Consider the following 20,366-nt stretch of genomic DNA (forward strand, 5'->3'; position numbering starts at 1 on the left):
TTTTCAAATCACACAGGCAGGGAAAGGAGCTGTACCATGTTTATTATCTCCTGACACCTCTGGTTTCCCTACCCTCCCACCCCCACCTGGGTAAGAGCATGTGCCTTCCAAGCTGTCCGAGGACACCCGCCTGGCCTGGTTCGGTCTTCCTAGCTACCTGCAGAGGAATAACTCCACGTGGGGCTGGGGAGAGAATGGGTACCACCTTTCTCTCCCCTGGCTGAATCCGGGCACCCATATAGGGAGAGCTGGATCCTCACCCTCTGCCCCACCCTTTCTGGGCTTCTGTGAGGACTGTCTGTGGGGGGCTGCAAAGTGGGGGTCAGGTTAGCAGTAGGCAAGGCACAGCATCTGAAGGGAATACAAGGGTGTGGGGTGGAGGGTAGGGCATTTTCTGCGGGGAAGAGGAAAGAAGTGGGACTAGCTCAGGAGCCCTCTGCTTGTGTTGAACTCACTGAAGATAAATGGGATCTAGCAGGGCAGAGAGCAGGAAGGAACTGAGGGGCTGGCAGGGGGCACAGACCAAGGCGATAGGTGGGAAGCAGAGGAACCACAGTACAAATGGGGTTTCAAGAGGAAGAAACATGGTTGCAGCAGGAGAGGATGAGAAAAGCCAGGACAGGAAAGGGCATAGAAAGGTGGGTATGGCTGATCTATACACGGGGCTCCCTTCTCTCTATCCTCCCCCGAACACATCCCATTACAGACCTGCAATTCCAAGTTCTGGCAACCTCCCCTAGGTGTGCCTTAGCCCACTGGCGTCCCCTCTTTCTTGCCCAGCCGGTAGGCCCCTCTGACCTCTGCCCAGTCATCTTGACTCACCCTCCACCAGCAGCCGTGTGTGGGCGCAGTCCTGGCCGGCCTGGCAACAGTAGGTGCCCTGGTCCTCGGGTCGCACGTCATGGATAACCAGGCTGTGGGTGGGGCCGTGGCTGCGCAGCTCATACTTGTCTCCCGGGCACAGCTCGACCCCCTCCCGCAGCCAGCACACGTGGCCCCCCGAGCGGGACACAGTCACCTCCAGCACCGCCCGGCGACCCACCAGAACTGTCTTCTCGCGAGGGGGCCGGCGGCACATCTGGAGAGGCAGGGCTGGGGGTAGAGGGCGGGGATTAAGTTAATGGGGACTCGCAGGACCCCCGGGAGGAGAGGCACATCTTCCCTTCCTGCATCCTCCATTCCCGGTCTCAGCCCTCTAGGCCACGCCTCGTAAATCTATAACACCAGCAAAGTCTCCCCCTTCGCACCTCCGCTCCTGGAAACGCGTGGCCCTTGGCGACCTGCCCCAGGAGAGCCCCTCGAGGGGAGGGGAGGGAGACAGAGCTCTTAGGAGCAGTCACCAGGCCGCCAGTCCCGAGCGGAAGACGATGCCCACCCCCCGGCCGCCTCCGCCCCAGTTGCTTACCCTCCACCTCCAGCTGAGCCACGGACTGGGCGGGTCCCGCCTGGAAGCGGACTTCACCCGCGTCCTCGGCGCGCAGCTCGCTCAGCACCAGAACGTGTTTCTTCCCTGGGAGTGAAGCGGAGGTGGATGCTAGCGAAGCCGGAGCCGCCTCGGGGGAGGGCTGGGGGAAGAGGGCGGGGCCGGAGCTGGTCCAAGGGTCTGTTCAGACGCGTCGAGTGTCACTGGGATGGGCGGAACAGAAATGGCGAGAGGGGAGAGGAGCTGCCCGGCACCCAGGGCTCAGAGCAGGGGGGCAGGGAAAGACCCGGAGGTTAGTCTCCTTGGGTTGAGGGGCGGGACCCTTTCGAGCCGGAGGCGGGGCTATTCCCAGTAGGGCGGGATCTGCCTGAGGCGGGCGGGACAGCCGGGAGCTGGAGAGGATAGAGAGGCGGCCAGACCTTCCTGTCGGATGCGGATGCGGCCTCCCGGCCTCAGCGGACGGCCTCCGAGCTGCCAGCTCCCCGTGGTCTCGGCCTCCGACACCGTGCACTGGAATGTGGCGCCTTCGCCTTCCCGCACGCTAACCGACCGGAGCTCGGAGAGGACTGCCACTGCGCGCTCTGGGGCGGAGCCGGGGTGGGGAGGGGCGGAGCTCGACCACGCCCCGTCCCCGCCCCTCGCCCTAGAAGCACTCGGGGTCCCGGCGGGGCAGTATCCGCTCCGCAACCCTCACGCCCTCACGCAGTACCAGACCCACCGCGCACGGTCAGGCGGACGGGTCCCGCGCGGGCCGTCCTCACCACGCAGCTGTAGGTCCCGGCGTCCGATGGGTCGCAGTGCCGAAGCTGGAGAAGGCGACGCGTGCCGAGTGCCTGGAGCCGGACGTGGGGGCCGGGGGCGAGTGCGCGCCCGTCCTAGGGGCGGGAATTGAGGGTAGAGGGCGAGCTCGGCTATGCGACGCGGACGCGGCCCTGAGAGGCGTCCTCTGTTGGTGCTAAGCGGGCTCGAGGCGCGTTTATGCTGGCCTCCCTGGTCTTGTGGCCCAGGCTGGGGCAGCGCCAGGAGGCGCTGGGCATGTTACTCTTTTGGGGACATTGGGGCCCAAAAGAGGTGCCACGGGCATGGGAAGCCCAGAGCCATGTACCATCAAATATAGGCGCCGCCCCTTTTCTGTGCATCTGGGAGAGTAACTTCATCTCACTGAGCCTCAGTTTCCTCACAGATAGCATGGTGATAACAAGACCTACCTCATAGGGGTGTTGTAAGGATCGGAGGAGTAAATGTGAGGTGAGTCTGAGCACAGCCCTAGACACACGGGCTCAGTGAGAATGGAATGTTCTTTCTATTGGGGGATTTCAGTGCTGTTAAACAAGGTGGGCTGGGCTGGGGCTGGATTCTGACCTTCTCCCAGGTGACATCAGCCAAGGCCTGGGAAAGCTCACAGTCAAACGTAGCTGTGTCTCCCTCTGTCACCTCTAGGTCCTGTGGCCCCCGCACAATGGTCACTGGGGCCTCTGGGAATGGGAGAGAGGGGGCAGAACACAGGAGGCAGAGGTGAGGGCAGGATGGGACTCAACTCACAGAGACAAGGAGGACATACTTGGGCACATGAGGTCATCGGTGGACGCATTTAGACAAGGTGAGCAGTGGAGACACTGGCCCATGAAGGATATGCTGGGCCAGCTGGTCTAGGGGAGGCTGTCAGTATGGGACACAGTGGGGCCAGAGGGGTTAATGGGCAGGAGTGGCCGGCTGAGGGGGTCACACTTTAATGTGGTCAGTGGGGGATATACTGGGGTTAGGGATGCCAGTTGGGTCACCTATAGGAAGACAGTGTCACCTGGCAGGCAGGGTCAGTGGGAAACATACTTGGCTGTAGTGGTCATTAGGAAATACTGGCCTGGGGGAGGGAGACACAGTGGGTTCAGAGAGCAAGCGGTGATTGGGGAGGGGGGGCCCCTAGGGCAGGCAGGGTCAGTAAGGAACACGCTGGGGCTGAAAGCAAAAATGGAGGACACAGAAGCAGAGTTGCTAGTGGAGTCACCCTTAGGCAGGTACAGCCAGTGGCTCACAGTGACCCAAGTGGTCAGAGGCCCCACCTGCAGGCAGGGCCGTCACAGGAGACCCTATGGGCCAAAGGGGCATGGGTGTGACACACTCTGGCATGCAGGTCAGTGAGGGCCACACTAAGACAGGCATGGTCAGTGGGATCAGTAGGGTCACACCCAGGATGGTTTGCAGAACCCTGTGCATCAGCAGGCAAGTGGTGATCCCAGAGGCCGCACCTCTCACAGTGAGTCTGGCTGCACAGCGCAGGGAATCAGCAGTGAAGGAGACACAGCCGGCGTCGGCCCTGCCCAGGCCACTGAGTACCAGGCGGTGGGTGTGGCCCTCTGTCTGAATGTGGCATTTGGGCCCTGGCTGCAGCCGGACTCCACCCCGGGCCCACTCCCCAACCACGCTGTCCTGGGATAGCTCCAGCTGGAAGGTGGCGCTGCCCCCCTCATTGACGGTCACATCCTCCAGAGGCCGCAGTGCCCGCAGCTGCCTCGCTGGTGCAGGGAGGTGGGGAGAGGAGGGGAGAGAGGGAGGTGAAGACTCCAGTTCCAGGTGGGGGGCTGTGGGGTTTCACTCACCCCTTGGCCCTACCTGCCTCCCTCCAACACCCAACATAAGGCCCTGCCAGAAGAAGTTCAGAACCAGAATGCAGGAAGAAGGAAGCACAGCAGACTAGATTTGGATATGGGGGCAGGAGCATATTAGGGTTAGGAGAGGACGCAGGGATGGGGTAAAGTGTGGTTAGGGATTAGGGAATCTGGGAAGAGGGGCACTGGGAAGAGCGCAGAATTTGCAGTCAGATACAGCAGGATTGGACCTTAGCTCTGCCACATATTCTATTGCTGTGTGACCTCTGGTAAACTGCTTGACCTCTCTGGGCCTTAGCTTCCCCACTGTACGAGGTGAGTGGTATTGAAACTTGAGTTTATTCTGGGGATTAAATGAATGAAATAAAGGGCACATACATATCACCAACCACAGCCATTTACCAGGCTCAATGTGGGCATTTTTCATCTGTTATCTCATTTAATGTTCCCAAAGACCCTTGAGGTAGGGACTAGCCCCAGGTTTCAGGTACGAAGAGTTGGCTCAGAGAAGCTAAGTAACTTGCATGAGGTCACACAGCTAATAGGGGGTTCCAGCTTGGGAGGTGGGAGTTGCTATTTGCAGGCTATCCCTGTGTTTCAAATGGGCATGCATGCCTGAAGGCATAGAATAAACATGGCAAGCCTTTCTAGGGTATAATATTTCTGTTGTTAACAAAGCCAACCTAGAAATATGAAATGGAATACACAATCCAAATGGACTCTTAAAGTAAAGTAGAAAACATTAGAAAAGTTTTGCTTTGGGCAGGCTGTTTTAGGCTACACTCATGGGCCAGGACTGCCAGGGCTGACTTTCCTTGGTAGGGGCACTTTGGCGGGAGTCTGAGGGGCCCTGAGCAGGCGTAGTGTTAGGAGGTGACGGGGCACTCACGCCTCACGCTGAGCCTGGCCAAGGTGCGGTCATGGCGGCTCTCACAGCCGTAGGTGCCCTGGTCAGCCAGGATGACGCCGTGGATGAAGAGGCGGTAGATGTGGCCATCTTGGGCCATGGACAGACGAGAGTCTTGGGGTAGGGGCTCCCCACCTCGCACCCAGTGCACAGCCCCGGCTGTGCCCACTCGGCCTGTCTCCACTTCCAGGCACACGTGCTGGCCTTCCTCTACCCGTACATCCTGCAGTCGCCGCAGGAACAAGAGCTCAGCCTCTGGGGAGGAAGAGGGGAGGAGGCAATGGGGCTCAGTGGGGACTGGAGGCTGTCCCTCTCCCCATCTCACTGGTCTGTCCCTGAGTCGAAGGGCAGGGTTGCCGGGGCCAGGGCTGCAAGGACAGGTAGGGGGAACAGAGCATTGCATCCTCATCAGAACCAAACCTCGAACATGGAGCCGGGCACTTGTGGCCGTGCCCCCTGCCCGTGCAGTCACGGTCCCTGCATCCTGGAGCTGGCAGCCGCGCACGGTCAGCGAGTGGCTTGAACCATTCTGGACAATCTCCACCTGGGACCCCGGAGTGACAACGGCCCCGTTGCGCAGCCAGGTGACGTCGGCGCCTGGTGGGGAGACCTCACACCGGAACGTGGCATCATCACCCTCGTGGACGGTTAGCGGAGTCAGCTCTGAGACCAGCTTTGCTGGTGGTGGTTCTGGGGGACGGGGTCAGGCCTTGAGCTGGGCTCGGTCTATCTGCCTCTGTCCTCTTCATCCCCTCACTGGGCACATGCCCTCACTTCTCAGTCACTTAAAATTTCCCAAGGACCTACTGTGTGCCATGGGGATAAAGGACAAGGTGCCAGCTCTCTACCACTCCTAGCCAATTCCTCTCCATCCTGGTGCCCTACCTCTCTGACTCCCTAATAATAACAGATCATTTACCGTGGGCCCCATTTATAGCACTTAATTGTCACAGCAGCCCTTAAGACCATTTCCCCGTTTCAGAGGTGGGGCTCAGAGAGGTTAAGCAATTGCCCAATGTCACACATCTACCGGGTAGCAGAAGCCAGATTTGAACCTGGGTGGGCACACTCCAGAGCCCCTACTTTTAACCCCCGGCATATGACATCTATTTGAGGGGTCCTAAGTAGGGAGCCCTTGGCCTTTATCTGAGCAACATATTGGGTGCAGTCAGAAGTAGGAAGTGGAGGGGGGTAGCTTAGACCAGAATGGTGGGGGGAGAGGTGGTCCTCACGGGTACCAGGGCCCAAAGGCTGTGAGGGGTGCACTGTTACCTTCTATGTTGACGAGGAAGATGCGGCTGTCCTGGGGTGCGTCGCATAGGTACTCCCCAGCGTCCCTGCTCCGGGTGCCCCGAACCCGCAGTACCTGCCTTTCCCCCGCCTGCTCCAGCTGCACCCGCCCCTGGCTCGCCAGTCGCTCCCCATCCTTGTACCAGCGCACAGGGCCCCCTGGCCCGGAGAGGTGCACCACCAGCTCCAGGTCCCCGCCTGGGGTGCTGCGGACCCTCGTCTGGGCTGCCTCGGGGGCCACCACTCGCACAGGGGGTTCTGTGGGGTCAGAGCTGGGGTCACTGCATGGGGACAGGATATAGGGTTTCGAGGAAGGCAGAGGGAGGCAAGATGCTGAAAGATACTGAGAGAGGTGGGACAGGGGATGGCCAAGGGGGCTAGAAAAGCGGGGAAAACCCACGGGCTTAGGGCGCTATTCTCAGGCTTTCTGCCCAGACTATACTCACCAGCCACCTGGACGGTGAAGCTGAGGCTGGGGGCTCCTGGGGCCGCCCCGGACTGGCAGGTGTAGAGGCCTGCGTGGGCTGCATTTGCTGCCCAGATGCAGAGGACGCGGCGGGGGCCTTCAGCCTGGAGCTCCAGGCCTTCGCCCTCCCGCACGGGCCTCCCGTTGTGGCTCCAGAGCACGGGGGCACCTGCCCGGGACAGTTCACAGCACAGCACCACCGGCTCCCCAGGGGCCACACAGAGCGGGCTGGGGACTGCTTCTGGGGCAAGGAACCGCACTGGGGGCTCTGGACAAAGAGAGGAGGGTGTCAGCCCAGGCTGGGCCCTGCCTCCCTGACCTGGGCTAACTGGGAGCACCCACCGGCCACGCTGACATTGAAGGTAACGGCCTCGTCACGAGTCTCGCACATGTACTCCCCGGTGTCCTCGGGGAGGGCATGGGGTAAGGTCAGGGTGCGGGTGGGCCCTTCAGCACCCAGCTGCAGGGTGTCCGATGCCTCCACTTCCAGCCCGTCTTTGAACCAGCGCACCCGAGTCCCAGCCGGGGCCACCTCGCAGCGCAGTTCCACACGCTCTGGGGCCCGGAACTGCAGGTCCAGGGAGCGGGCTGCGGGGTGGACAATCCTCTCTGGCGGGGCTGGCAGGCGGCAGAAGGAGGGGCACATGAGCTCGGCCTGCAGGCCTCTCCCTGCATTGCCCACCCGATGCTCAGTTCTGCACCCACTCGCCCTTGAGAGTGATACCAGCACAGTCCATGGGGGCCTATCAAGTGCAAGGTACTCCACCGAAGCACTCTGCAGCCCCTTTTCTGGTTGCCCCTGGCCCCTCCTCAGACACGTGGGGCTGTTGGCTTCACTTTACAGGTGAGGACCCTGACCCCTCTTTAGAAGGGAGTGACTTGCCCAAGGTCACACAGACTCATGCCCTGATCGGTTTGACCCCAATGCACATCCCTCCCACCCTCCACCCCCCTTTCCCTGCTTTTCCTCCGATGCCTGTCACCATCTAACCAGCCACTTACTTTACTTTTTTTTTGTCTGTCTAGTTTTTTTTTTTTTTTGTCATAAGGTACTCTCCATCAAGGCAGGAGGTTTTTGCAAAGGCTAAGCCTACTTAAAATTAGGCTCAAGAGTCACTCCCAGAGAACTTCTTTTGTTGCTGTCTATCTAAGCCAACTCCGCAGGTGAACTCACTGCCCTCTCCACTGCATGGGACATGACTCCCAGGGGTCTAAATCTCCCCGGCAACATGGGACAGAAATCCCGGGCCGGCATCAAGGGATTGAGAAAAGCCTTCTTGACCAAAATGGGAAAGAGAGAAATGAGGCAAAATAAAGTTTCAGTGGCTGAGAGATTTCAAACAGAGTTGAGAGGTTATTATGGAGGTTATTCTTATGCATTATATAGATATCCCTTTTTAGTTTATGGTATATTGGAGTGTCTGGAGGGAAGTACCTGAAATTGTTGCACTGTGTACCAGTAGCCTAGATTCTTGACGACGATTGTATAAAGATATAACTTTTACGATGTGACTGCGGGATTGTGAAAACTTTGTGTCTGTCCTCTTATCCAGGGTATGGATAGATGAGTAAAAAAATATGGATAAAAATAAATAAATAATAGGGGGGAGAAAGGATAAAATAAATTGCGTAGATGGAAACACTAGTGGTCAATGAAAGGGGTACCAGCACAGTCCACGGGGGCTTATCAGGTGCAAGGTACTCCAACGAAGCTTTTTTCTTTTTCAAAAAAATTTATCAAGCTCATCACGATCAAGGGGTATGGTATGTATGAGTTTTTTCTGGAGTGATGCAAATGTTTAAAGAAATGATCATGAACACACGTGATTATATTGTGAGCCATTGATTGTACACCATGTATGTATGTATGTGTGTGAAAATTTATCAATAAAAATATTTTTTAAAAAAGACAGGAGGTTTTGTCTTATTGGTGCACTGCTGTGTTCTCATCATCTAGACAAGTGCCTAGCACCTAGTAGTTGCTCAATAAATATTTTTATACCATAAGAATGAATGAATGCTCCTAATTGCTGGGCTCCCTCCCACTAGGCTTCTGGTCACTATCCCACCCTGATCTGGACAAGCCAAAGCTCCCTGATGGCTGAGGATTAGGGGTGGTGGGAGCTAGAGATAGGGACGGCTGTGTGTGGGAGGAAGCTAGAAAAGGGGGAGACTCTGGGGAACAAGTAGCTGGCAGAGTTGATGGGGAAGTGGGGGTGGGGGTGGGATCTGAGGGTCTGTCCCTATAAGTCCTACCTTTCTATCTCTGCAGAGGTACAACTCACTTGTGATGGTGACGGTGAAGAAGGCCGAGTCATCTCCCGCATCGCACACGAACTCGCCCCCGTCCTCGGGCTGGGCAGCGGGCAGCACCAGGCGGCGACATGACCCCTCACTCTCCAGCACCAGGGCCTCACTCTCCTCCACCTCCAGCCCATCCTTGTACCAGCACACAGGGGCATCCTCCCGCGACAGCTCACACATCAGGACTACGCACTCCAAGCTCACCGCGATCAAGGTCACCTCGTCCCGGGGGTATATGATCCGCACCGGGGGCTCTGCAGGGAGGGTGCAACCACAACCACAGGCTGTCACAAACTTACCCTCCACGTCCTCAGGGCCATTTGGCAGCACCGAGTTCCTGTGATAGTTATAATAATAATAGAGTAATGAGGCCCCTATCATTGTCTGAAATCTCAGGGCCAGATGTATTCCACAATGCATAATGTTTCCGATTCTGGAAGTGGTGTATTTATCCACCCTTAGCCCCTACTAGAGTCAATCACATTAACATTTGGACAGTGTAACATATATATATATTCCTCCTAAGCAGGATAGTTAAAGAGTAGAAATTGCTTCAAGCAGCTAAGCTCAAATTTTACTGGAATGATTTTGAATATGAAACTTACAACAAACCTTTTGATTTTGAGAGATTTTGGGGGATGTGGAATTGCAGAACTTTAAGGGCAGACACTTGAACACAGCTCCTTGGAGTTCCAGGCACCATCCTAAGCACCTTGCATATACTAACTCATTTAATCCTCACAGCAGTCATAGACGGTAGGTGCTGTTTATCCCTATTTTCCAGTTGAGGAAATTGAGACTCAGGGTGATTGATCAACTTCCTTAAGATTAGAGCGGGTTACACTTCCTCTAGGGAAGGAGGGAGAAATCCCGTCTGTTAAGGGGAGGGGTAGATTTTTCAGGTGCTAAGGGCTCAGTCATGCTTTCTGCATCTGCGCTTGAGAGATGTCCGAGAGTTCCCCAGGACAGCTACACTCTGACTCCGGGGCCCCGCCCTCTTCAGAAAGGAAGGCGTGGCAACATTGGAGTGACAAGGCGCCGAGCCTGCGCCTGCCCACGTTCCCACGCACCAGGGAATTTCCCAGACTTCAGTCTCGGAGATTTACTGCTCCGTTAGCGTGCGGCCCCCTTGTGGCCGGGCCGTGGAACTGCGAGGTGCCGGGTCCCGGTGTTCGCAGGCGCGCGCATAGACGTGCACGCGGGCGCATGCTCAGCCTTCAGCCCTCCGCCTCCAGGGGCCTCTCGCCCCGCGCCCGCGCGCGCGCAACCTGTCTCCCCTACTGGAGTTAGTTTGAAGAGTCTGGAGGATCCAGGCTGGTTTTCTGGGGCCCAGCAATGCTGAGATTGCACAGCGTAGCTGCCTCAGGGGTGAGTGGAGGTACCGGGGGCCGGAGGATGAGGGCAGGTGCAGCGTTTGGGCTGGGGTACTCCGCACCGCCCCAGGACCTCAGCTGGACGTCCGACTTGATCCTCCCTGGCCCAGAGCCAGTGGTGGTGTTTCTTCCCCACCGCCAGGGTGTTAATTGCCCCGTGAAGAGTCTGCAAATAGGAGCCTGACTGTGGCTGGCATAAGTGCGGCTTTGGCCATTGTGTCTGGCCGGGGCCGGGAGCAGGAGAGGGCCAAGGCGCCTGAGTAGAGGCAAGAACATGTGCAGAGACCTTTTTGGAGGGAGCTTGCGTGGGATAGGTTGCAGGTCTGGGGTGCAGGCAGTGGGAAGTCCCTAAGCAGCTCTGCCTGGTGTGGGGGCATCCCTTTTAGGGCAGGGTAGGGGAGAGGGCAACAGGACCTGGCCAGCAGCAGGTTCTTCTTGGCCACCCAGAGCTGTCTGGCCCTATGACACCCCTTCACCCCCAACACCCAACACACACACAAACCCATGCTGGGATTGTTGCCGCTGGCCGCAGCCCTCAAGTTTCCAGAGCCGAACCACTTTCACTTCCACAGGTCATCCTGCGCTTTGCCTGCCTTGAACATTTTCACCCCACTTTCTGCCCAACCCCAAACCCCAACTTGGCCAGCTCATGCCAGTATTCCAAGTATCTGCTTTGAAGGCTCTTCCTGCAGCCCAACAGAGTCAGCAGCCCCCAGCTTTGGGTTCCCATACACCCTACCACAATTCTCAACATCCCCCCTCTGAGACCCTTAATTTGTCTTACTTTCCTGCCAGGCCCGTGCGCCAGGAGGGAAGGGGCCCAGCTGCTGCGGCCAGGGCCAGCTGTTGTGCGTGCAGTGGTGACTTTCTCTGAGGTCCCCCCATCCTCTCTTGTTCTGCCGTCTCAAGTCCCCCTGTCCTCTCAAGCCCTCTGCTCTCTTGCTCCACAGCACTTATCACGAGGTGTTGTCAAACACTGATTTGTGTGTTTATTGGTTTAACACAGGGGTCGCAAACTTAAATGCCCGCCAGGGCCAGGTAAGTAAGGTCAGTGGCTGAAGTGGGCTGGGACGAGGTGGAAAGGGGTGGTGGGTTGTGGGGCAGGGATAGAGGAATTGTGGGCCCCGGGCTCTGGGGGCGGCTGCTACTCAGCACCAGCTGTTCGTCGCCATGGGGGAAAACGAGACCAGAGTCGCCGGGTCTTCGGCTTTTTCAAGAGGATGGATAGATCCGGATTGTTATTTGAACTTTCCTGACTTTGATAAGATTCTGTGGGCCAAACAAAACACATCTGGGGGCTGGCTGGGGCCCTTGGGACTGCCTGTTTGCGACCCCTGGTTGACAGCTGCCTCCCCAGCTAGACTGTAAGCTCTATGAGGGCAGGGACCAGGTCTGCTTTAGTCACCACTTGTCCCCAGCCCCTGGCCCAGAACAAGTGCTGGTCAGTGAGCCGGTGGAGGGTAGCTGTCCCTGGCTTTGGGTGTTGGGGAGGAGCCTGCAGACTTGGGTAGGGCCCCCAGCTCTTTTGGGCAGGGGTCCCAGGTGCATGCACCCTCCGCCCCACCTCCCTTCTCACCAGTGTGCCAGCTCAGGGGCACGTGGCCAGCTCCCCCAGGGCTCAGGACTGAGCTGTGGCAGTGCTGGGGAGCTGGGGTGGGCCCCCACCTGTGACGGTGACGGTGAAGGAGGCCGACTCATCATCGATCTCACACAAGTACTCGCCCGAGTCCTCCAGCTGGACGGCAGGCAGCACCAGGCGGCGGACGGTGTCCTCCTTCTGTAGCAGCAGCGCTGGGCTCTCTGCCACTTCTTTGCCGTCCTTGGTCCAGCGCACCTCGGCCCAGGGCCGGCAGAGCTCGCAGGTCAGCACCACGCGCTCCAGGCGCACAGCTCCCACGTATACCTTGTCACTGGGGTACACGATCCACGAAGAGACGTCTGGGGGACGGGAAGAACTGCCGTTGGGCCTGAGGGGCTGGGCCTCCACGCTGGTTCCCCTACCACTGAAAGGCTGGGCCGATGTGCCCTCCTGCCCTCCCCTTGTGGATCTGGGCCTGTCCCCTGCTCCTGGAAACTGGGCCACATGCCAGGGAAGACGTACTGCCCTGAGAGCAGCTCAGACAGTCCCTCATAGCTAGTGACCCCAACCCCAGCATCCCAGGCTGCCAAGGCCAGAGGGATACAACCACGATCACCAAGGCACACTAGCCATGCGGCGGCACGGTGGGGACCACGGTCGGAGCCTTGGTGGGAAACACTCCACGTTCTCTGGGTTGGGGCAGGGCTGGTGTGAAGGGTGGAACTGGGAGAGAGGGCTGGCTCCCCAGATGGAGCTAGGGTCCTTTCAGGGCACACCCAGGCACTCAGGCCCTCTGAGATCTTCTGTCCCCCTGAGTACCTGGGGCCCCTGCCAGGACCCTGCCTGTGGTAGAACTACCCCTTGGCAGGGCATTCAGGAGAACAGAGAAGGCAGAGCTTCCCCTATGACAGCTGGGACCAGTGGATTTTATGACAATATATCTCCTGAGGGTGACTGAGCCTCAGGGTGCAGGCCATGGGTTAGGGAGGAGGCAGGGCTCCAGTTGGCAAGAAGGAGGGGAGAAGGGGCTGGGTAATGCATCCCAGGAGAGAGTATAGCAGCTGCTGGGGTAGGGGCACCTTCCCTGGTCCAGCTGCTGTGGGCCTGTCCGGACCCCACCTGTGATGGTGACGGTGAAGCAGGCACGCTCCTCTCCAGCGACACACTGGAATTCACCCCCGTCTAGGGGCTGGGCTGCGGGCAGCACCAGGCGGCGATGGGGCCCGTCACTCTCCAGCAACACGGAGCCACCCTCCTCCACTTCCTGGCTATCCTTGTACCAGTGCACAGGGGCTTCCTCTCGGTCCAACTTGCAAGACAGCATGACACACTCGGAGGTTATGGCATGAACAAACACATGCTCCTGGGGGGCCAGGATGTGTACTGGAGGATCTGGAAGGGGCCAGAAATGGGGTCACACAGACACTCTACATGGGAGACATGAATCCAAGCTGGCTGCTTGCCCAGATACACATGTCTCCTCATGGGAGGACACTGTGTGTGTTTGCGTGCGTGTGTGTGTGTGTTAAAGCCATTCCGTGTGGGGCTTAGGGGCAATGGCCTCTCCCTCTGCAGCCCCCATGGAATACTGAGGCATGACAGGAGGTCATATGGTGAGTGCTCAGTGGGACCCCAGAGGATCAGAGGTGACTGGGTGGGATCAGGGAAGGAGGGGAGGGAGTTTGCACAGTAGAAGCCACCGTCATTTGTCTAGGCTAAAGTCACTCTCACCAGCCACATCCAGGCCATGCTTGCTGCTTCTTTTAAAGCTAGCCTCACACACCAGTGTGAGGGTGGGCAGGAGGTGGAAGACAATGACTTAGGGCAACGTGAGGCAGTTGATCCCTACATGGTCAGTTCCCAGTCAAGGCAGGGGCTAGCAGACCTCCAGGCAATGGTGCTCAAACGGGATTTCCACTTAAAGTGAGAAGATGAGTTGGATTGGCAGTTCCCAAAGCTGCTCACCCAGAGAGTCAGCATTTGTTAAGAGTGGCCCTATAGGCTCCACCCTGGATATTCTGGACCTGTAGGTCTGGGGGCCTGGGCATATGCATTTGTAACAAGCTTCCATAGTACTTCTGAAACAACGAGACCACAAAGTGGCTTCAATGAACCACTGGACCACTGCGCTTGACGCTTCTGTTCAACTCTGTCTTGGGTGAAAAACTGCATGGGGTAGTAGGATAAGCAGTCCTGGGTGTGAATCCCAGCTATAGTGTTAACAGAGTGTGTACAAATGGGGAAGCCACGTGGCCTTCTCGAGCCTCAGCTTCTTCACCTGGGAACTGGAGATACTGCCCCTCATCTAATTGTGAGGATCAAATGAAACAGTATATGTTCCAAGTGCCCAGCAGGATCCTTGGCTGAGAGTGGGTGCTCAGTCAATGTGAACTCCCTCTCCCCTCCCCTGCCCCACCCTGAGCAGAGGGGAAGCATGGGGCAAGTGAGCTGGAGGGTGCTGGTGATGGGAGAGTTAAGAAGCAAGAACAGAGGGACCCACAAGCATATCCCTGGCCCACTTCTTTGTAAGGCATGCCTCCAGCCCCACCCAAGAGGCCGGCCAGGGGCAGGTCTGCGTGGCCTGCTTGCAGGGCCTGTCAGCCTCAGCTGAAGGAGCCTGGGCTGGCATGGCTCCTGACCTCGGACAGTGATGCCGAAGAAGGCTGAGATCCCTTCCAATCTGCACTCGAACTCGCCGCTGTCCTGGACTTCGGCCGCAGGCAGGATCAGGTGGTGTTTGCACCCATCCGCGGTCACCACCAGAGACTTACTCTCTGTCACCTTCTGCCCGTCCTTGTACCAGCTTGCTGGGAAATGCCTCCGCGAGAGCTCACAGGTCAGCACCACCCGCTCCGAGGTCGTGAAGGTTGCTGACACCTTGTCCTGGGGGCTTAGGATGTGCACCGGGCTCTCTGCATTGGGGAGAAGCGCAGTCACCTTTAGCACCCTCAGCGTGACCACCTCGGAGAAGCATCACCCCCACCCCCCCGACTTCCTCCAATGTGTGTTCTCAGGCCAGACAGCTGCTGTCAGCACAGGGATCATTGTTGGGATTTTTACTTTTTATTATTATTTTTTGTACCAAATGAACATTTTTTTGCTTTAGTTTCACACATACGTTAAAGTTTTAAAATATGAATGCCCATCTATTTTCAAAACCCTGCAGTATTGACATTCATTTGTTCTTCCTCATGCAAAAATATTTTTAAATTTGTACATTTAGTCACTATCATTATACACTCTAGGCATTCCTAGATCATACCATCTCAGTCTTTATCGTCTATCTTTTCTTCTGGCTTCATTTGTGTCCCCAGCCCTCCTCCCTCTATCATTCTCACATGCAGCTTCATTCAGTATACTAACATTGTTTGCTACAATTAGGTAGTATTGTGCTATCCATTTCTGTATTTTTACAATCAGTCCTGTTGCACTGTTGGGGTTTTTAAAATTGGATTTGGGTGCACAAACCAATTATCGGAAGCAGTAGTTTTAGTGTGCATAAGAATTCCCAGGGAGCCTGCTAAGAATATAGTCCTAGGCTCTCAAACTTGGAGGGGCCAGGGAATTGGCATTAAAAGCACTCCCCAACCCTCTCCCCACCCCACCCCACCCTGCCCTGGTGATTCTGATGTTGGTGGTCCCAGGTCACACTTAGGGAGTGCTGCTCGGGTCTCTGGTTATTTCCCACCTGGCTCTCTATCTGTGATGCCGGAAGCTAACCACCTGGAGACCGTGGCTTCTTACAAATTCCAGTGATGGGAAGGAGGCAGACAGGAGCGGGTCCCCTGAACTTTCAGTCCCCTACCCCAACCCTCTCCCTCAGGGATGCCTCATTCCCTCTTCTCCCCATACTGACAGGCAATAAGTCACTTAACCTCCCTGTGCCTTGGTTTCTCCATCTGTAAAGTGCGGATGACAACAGAAGCTATCTTACAGGGCTGTTGAGAGAATCATGCTAATTAATATATGTAAAGTGATCAGAACTGTGCGTGGTCCCTAGGAAGTGGCTATGTCAGTGTTACCTTTAAACAGTGGGGTGGGAAGCAATCAGGGACAAGTGGCAGGGCCCGTGGTTCTCACAAGAGATGACAGAGGTGACTGCGTTCTGAAAACCATGAAGTGCTCCAGAGAATTTGGAGATGATGCTGATGAAGATCATAATAAGCTTCCTAGTCTGTTTCTCTTGGGCTGAAACAGGCCTTTTGGACTGCTGGGCCCACAGTCTGTGCCCACAATGGATGCCCCTTACTCTCCTACCCTGGATGCAAGAAATGGGGACAGCACCTGCCTCAATTTGCCACCAGGACCTGGGTCTCGCATCTCTCTGCCCACCCTGTCCCCCACCTGCACTGACCTTGGATGGTGAGGGCAGCCGAGTCCTGCACGCCAGGGCAGCTGAAGCCGACCAGGGCCCCACTATCCTGATGCCTGACTGCTTGGAGGACCAGCCTGTGCTGTAGGCCCTTCTGCTGGATCCGATAGCTCAGGGCTCCGGGTTCCACCTGGCCCTCTGGTTTATCACTCTTGAGTTCCTCGCCATTGAGAAACCAGGTGCCCTGGATGATGGTGGAGAGGTCCAGGGAGAAGATGGCATCTTCCCCATCGTACACCTGCACGTCCTCCAGACCAGCCACCAGGCGAGCTGTGGGCACTGGATGGAGGTACAGTGCAGCCGTCAGCCCCAGAAGAGGCAGCAGAAGGCAAGAGCTGAGGTCGGGGAGGGGAGAGGAGGTGATGAGGGGGGTGCTGATGGGCAGGGTCTGGTGGGACCGCCTCACCGAGGTGGGCAGAACCGTGGAAGACCACGTGGGGGCTCCGGCCGTGCTCGCTGACAGTGCAGACACGGAAGCGGTAGTCTCCCTCGGACGGCACGCAGTCGCCTGGCACCTCCACGGCCCCTGCTTTCTCGATGCTGAAGCACTGGATCCAGTCTTCTGAGCCCACCTCCTGCCGCTCCAGCCGGTAGATGAAGGGGGTCTCGGGAACTGGCTCCGGAGGCTTCCAGGTCAGTAGAACTGTATTCTTGTGGCCCTTGAACATCTCCACCAATACGGGGGGCCCTGGGGGATTGTGCTTGACGCCTGGGACAAAGGTAGGGTTGACATTTCGAGCCCTGCTTGGGCCTCCCACAGCCTTCCACCTTCATCCACTGTCCTGACCCAGGCTCAGGCATCTGGTCACCTTCCCTCCCGGGGGCCTCACATTTGACTCGGAGCACAGTGGTGGTACGGGAGTTGCCCAGACTAAAGGTGACCTCGCCAGCATCCTCTCGGGTGACCCCTGGAAGGACCAGGGCGTGCATGTGGCCGGAGCTGCTCTGGCAGATGGCGGGCAGGTCCTCTCCATCGCGGCTCCAGTGCCCCTGGACCCCGGCCTCTCGCGTCTCCACCAGCAGCACAGCGTTCTCTCCCTCCAGGACGTCGAGCTTCCGGGGCAGCCGCTTCAGGATGGGCCCTGAGATGCGGACGGGAACCCATCAGCCCGGGACCCCGGCACCCACCGGCCTCCGCCTGGGCCTCCGCGTGCCGGCCAGCCGACCTTTGACCGTCACGTTGGCCACGGTGCGCACCCGGCCGCGCATCTCGCACAGGTAGACGCCGTCGTCATCCGCCTTGAGCCGGTGGATGATGAGGCGCCGGACGGCCCCCTCCTCGATCTGCTCATACTTGCGGCAGGGCAGCAGGCGCTGGTCCTCGCGGAACCAGGCCGTGGGGATGCGGGAGTTGGGTACTTTACACTCCAGCACGACAATCCCACGCTCCCGGCCCTCCACATCCTGCAGGGGTCTCGTGAAGCGGAGGCGGGGCTCTGCGGAGAGGGGCCAGACAAGAGAGGGCTTTGGCGAGGTGGGACCGCGAAGAGGCGGCCTCCCGCCTCACCGGCTGCCCAGACGCGCCTTAGCTCCTGCCGTTGGCTCTTTTCCCAGAACCGGGAGGCCTTAGGGATCACAGAGAAACCACCAGACAGGAAGTCAGAAGGCTGATATTCTCGTCTGACCCTGGCACACCACTTTGGGCAAGTCCAGTTTGATAGTCCCCGGACCTCAGTTGCCTTGTTTGTAAAATGGAGAAAGGGAGGGAAGGGGTGGGGTCAGATCGGTGGTTTTCAAACTGTCCCCTAGGGCTGCTCCAAGGTATCTCACAAATTCCATTAAGGGCCTGAGTTAAATTTCATTTTTAAAAGTATTTCGACCGTTTTCAAAACTATTTTAAAAAAGAAAGAAAACATGGCCAGGGAGACAATGGGTTAACCTGGGCTGCTGGAGAAGCACATTCTTGTGCAACTCCAGAAAGCAGGAAGCCCCTTGTGCTTCCCTGCTGGGCTTTTCTCTCTGGACAGAGTTATGGTTCAGCCCCTGGCCTGGGAAGTCTGTGCAATTAAGGCTGTGCCAGGGAGGTAAAATGTGGGCTCTAACTAGTGAAGGCATAATCTGGTGAGTAACGATAAAATCCTATATGGAGAGCTTTAGCTCCCAATGTGAGTGTTGGGTGTTTCTTTTCTGAATTTTCTGTTTATAAGCAGAGTAAGCATTTGTTAGATATTGTTGGTGATTAAATATTGAAATATAACTTTACTCTCCGTCGATTTCCTCTTGTTTTAAACCTGGGGAACGGTTTAAAGAATAGTAAAAAAATTGCAGGGCATTTTTCCTCCCTCAAGTTTACCTTTTAGCGGGTATCAGGAGCTTGTCTACATGATGCTTTGCAGCCAGCCCTTCCCCGCAGGAAGCAGAGATTAGAGGCATTAGGAGAGCCGCCTCCATTTAAAATGTTTGTATTGGATAAAACATCACCCTTGTCCTCACAGATTAGTTTTCTAAGTATGTTATAAGTTTGGACTTACAAATTTACACCCGGAAGGTGGTCCTTTTATCTATTTTATATACTGGGCTCCATATTGCATTTCAATTGGAAGAAGGGGAGTAAAAAAGTCAAAGGTTGAAAACCACTGGATTAGAAAGAAGGTAGAAGAGTTGGTCGGGTCCTCTAGGTTTGTACTTCAACCACTTAGAGCCATTTATCAAAGGGTGATTTTTCACCACGTCCCTCAGAATCCCTTGGGGAGTTTGCTAAGAAGTTCCTGGGTTCCTTCCATACCTAGTAACCCCCCAATCTCCTGGGGTGGGGGGTGTGGAGCGTGGTATCCTAATATTCCCTCCCTCTCCGTCCCACTCAGGACTGAGCTTTTGGGGACTGCTCTGGGCACAGAGCCGGACTCGAGTAAGGACCGCCTCGGAGGACACGAGAGGCCCCTCCCGTGCGCCCGGAAACGGCCCGGGGGGCGCCACCTGTACCTTTGACGTGCAGCTGCACCGCGCTGAGAGTCTGGCCCGCCGAGTTCCGTGCGGCGCAGACGTAGAGCCCGCGGTCCTTGGCCTGGCAGTACAGCACCTTGAGCACGAAGCCGCCGTCGCGGTCTCGGTACATGAGGCGGCGGCGGTCGGGGAGCAGCGGGCGGCCCTCCCAGTGCCACTCGATCTCGGGCTCGGGCTTGCCCATCACGTAGCAGCGGAACTTGGCGTGCTTGCCCTCGTTTACCCAGAAGGTCTTGGGCGCGCACTTGAGCGGCTCGACCACGGGCTCCGGGGCCTCGTCGGGGTCCTCGGGAGGGCTCTCGGGGGGCTGGTGCACCTGCAGCAGCGCGCCGGCCTGCGCGTGGCCGTGCGGGTTGCGGGCGTGGCACACGTAGACGCCCGAGTCGGGCAGCCGCGCCGCCAGGATGCGCAGCGCCAGACTCACACCCGGGCCACCCTCGGCGCGGCCCGGCACGAGCGCGAAGTGGCTGCTGTCCCACACTTCGTCCAGGGGCATCCCGTCCTTCTCCCAGTACAACGTGGGCTCGGGAAGGCCCCCCACCTGGCACGTCAACACCACCTCCGCCCCCCGCAGCACCCACTGGGACCCGGGCCCGGTCAGGAACACCGGGGCGCCCTCGCCGGTTCCGGGCGGCGGCAGCGGGCACTCGGCGTGCTGGGGCTCGGGCTCCGGGGCCGGCGGCTCCAGCACGGTGACGGCGGCCGCCGCGTAGGCCTCACCCAACGCGTTGCGGGCGCGGCACACGTAGACCCCCGCGTCGGTGGGCAGCGCGGCGCTCAGCAGCAGCCAGTGCTCGGCGCCGTCCGCCGGGAAGCTCAGGCGCTCCGAGGCCTCCAGCTGCTGCCCACCCTTCTCCCACACGACCACGGGCGGCGGCTCCCCCAGGACCACGCACTTGAGCTCGGCTTCGGCGCCACTTACCACCCGCACGGGCCGCGGGAAGCGCAGGAAGCACGGGGGGCTTCCCTGATCCCCGGAGCCCGCCTTCATCGCGACGGCGCAGGGGCACCGGCGGGCGGCGAGCGCGGCCTGCGGACGTACCAGGCCCAGGAGTGGCAGCGGGAGCCTGGGAGGCGGGGCGCGCCTGGGCCCGGGGCTCGGG

At 58.0% G+C, this 20,366-nt stretch overlaps 1 protein-coding gene and 1 long non-coding RNA gene across 3 annotated transcripts; one reads left to right on the plus strand and one right to left on the minus strand.

Annotated features, from left to right (window-relative positions):
- Window positions 1–31: 31 nt before the first annotated feature.
- Window positions 32–20,262, minus strand: OBSL1 (obscurin like cytoskeletal adaptor 1). 2 transcript variants are annotated; one of them, XM_077155243.1, is made up of 21 exons: window positions 19,243–20,262; window positions 17,487–17,756; window positions 17,151–17,402; window positions 16,727–17,029; window positions 16,303–16,599; window positions 14,588–14,860; window positions 13,068–13,340; window positions 12,035–12,307; window positions 8,978–9,250; window positions 7,035–7,310; window positions 6,673–6,960; window positions 6,209–6,484; window positions 5,357–5,626; window positions 4,919–5,191; window positions 3,670–3,936; window positions 2,786–2,898; window positions 2,142–2,298; window positions 1,843–2,004; window positions 1,406–1,510; window positions 823–1,092; window positions 32–157 (listed from the first exon to the last, which is right to left on the minus strand). In XM_077155243.1, exons 1-21 carry the CDS (start codon window positions 20,252–20,254, stop codon window positions 150–152), a joined length of 5,691 nt encoding a protein of 1,896 aa, XP_077011358.1. In that variant the 5' UTR covers window positions 20,255–20,262; the 3' UTR covers window positions 32–149. The 2 variants fall into 2 exon arrangements, with proteins under 2 accessions (XP_077011358.1, XP_077011357.1); XM_077155242.1 differs by lacking the exons at window positions 32–157; window positions 823–1,092; window positions 1,406–1,510; ... (8 more) ...; window positions 7,035–7,310; window positions 8,978–9,250 and adding an exon at window positions 10,374–11,638.
- On the plus strand, window positions 2,359–9,462 carry LOC143678141 (uncharacterized). The gene is made up of 3 exons (XR_013173090.1): window positions 2,359–2,671; window positions 2,864–3,023; window positions 8,965–9,462. It is a non-coding gene; the product is annotated as an uncharacterized LOC143678141 (long non-coding RNA).
- Window positions 20,263–20,366: the final 104 nt, after the last annotated feature.

Source organism: Tamandua tetradactyla, chromosome 3 (genome assembly GCF_023851605.1).
Source record: "Tamandua tetradactyla isolate mTamTet1 chromosome 3, mTamTet1.pri, whole genome shotgun sequence".
In the NCBI taxonomy this organism is placed as follows: Eukaryota; Metazoa; Chordata; class Mammalia; order Pilosa; family Myrmecophagidae; genus Tamandua; species Tamandua tetradactyla.

Coding starts and splice junctions, on each gene's coding strand:
- OBSL1 (XM_077155243.1), bottom strand. CDS start 20,254: ATGAAGGCGGGCTCCGGGGATCAGGGAAGCCCCCCGTGCTTCCTGCGC. Junction 14,861..16,302: donor GGCTGCCCTCACCATCCAAG/GTCAGTGCAGGT, acceptor TCCCCAATGCAG/AGAGCCCGGTGCACATCCTA. Junction 9,251..12,034: donor CTTCACCGTCACCGTCACAG/GTGGGGGCCCAC, acceptor CCCTCCCTGCAG/AGCCCCCGGTGCGGATCATA.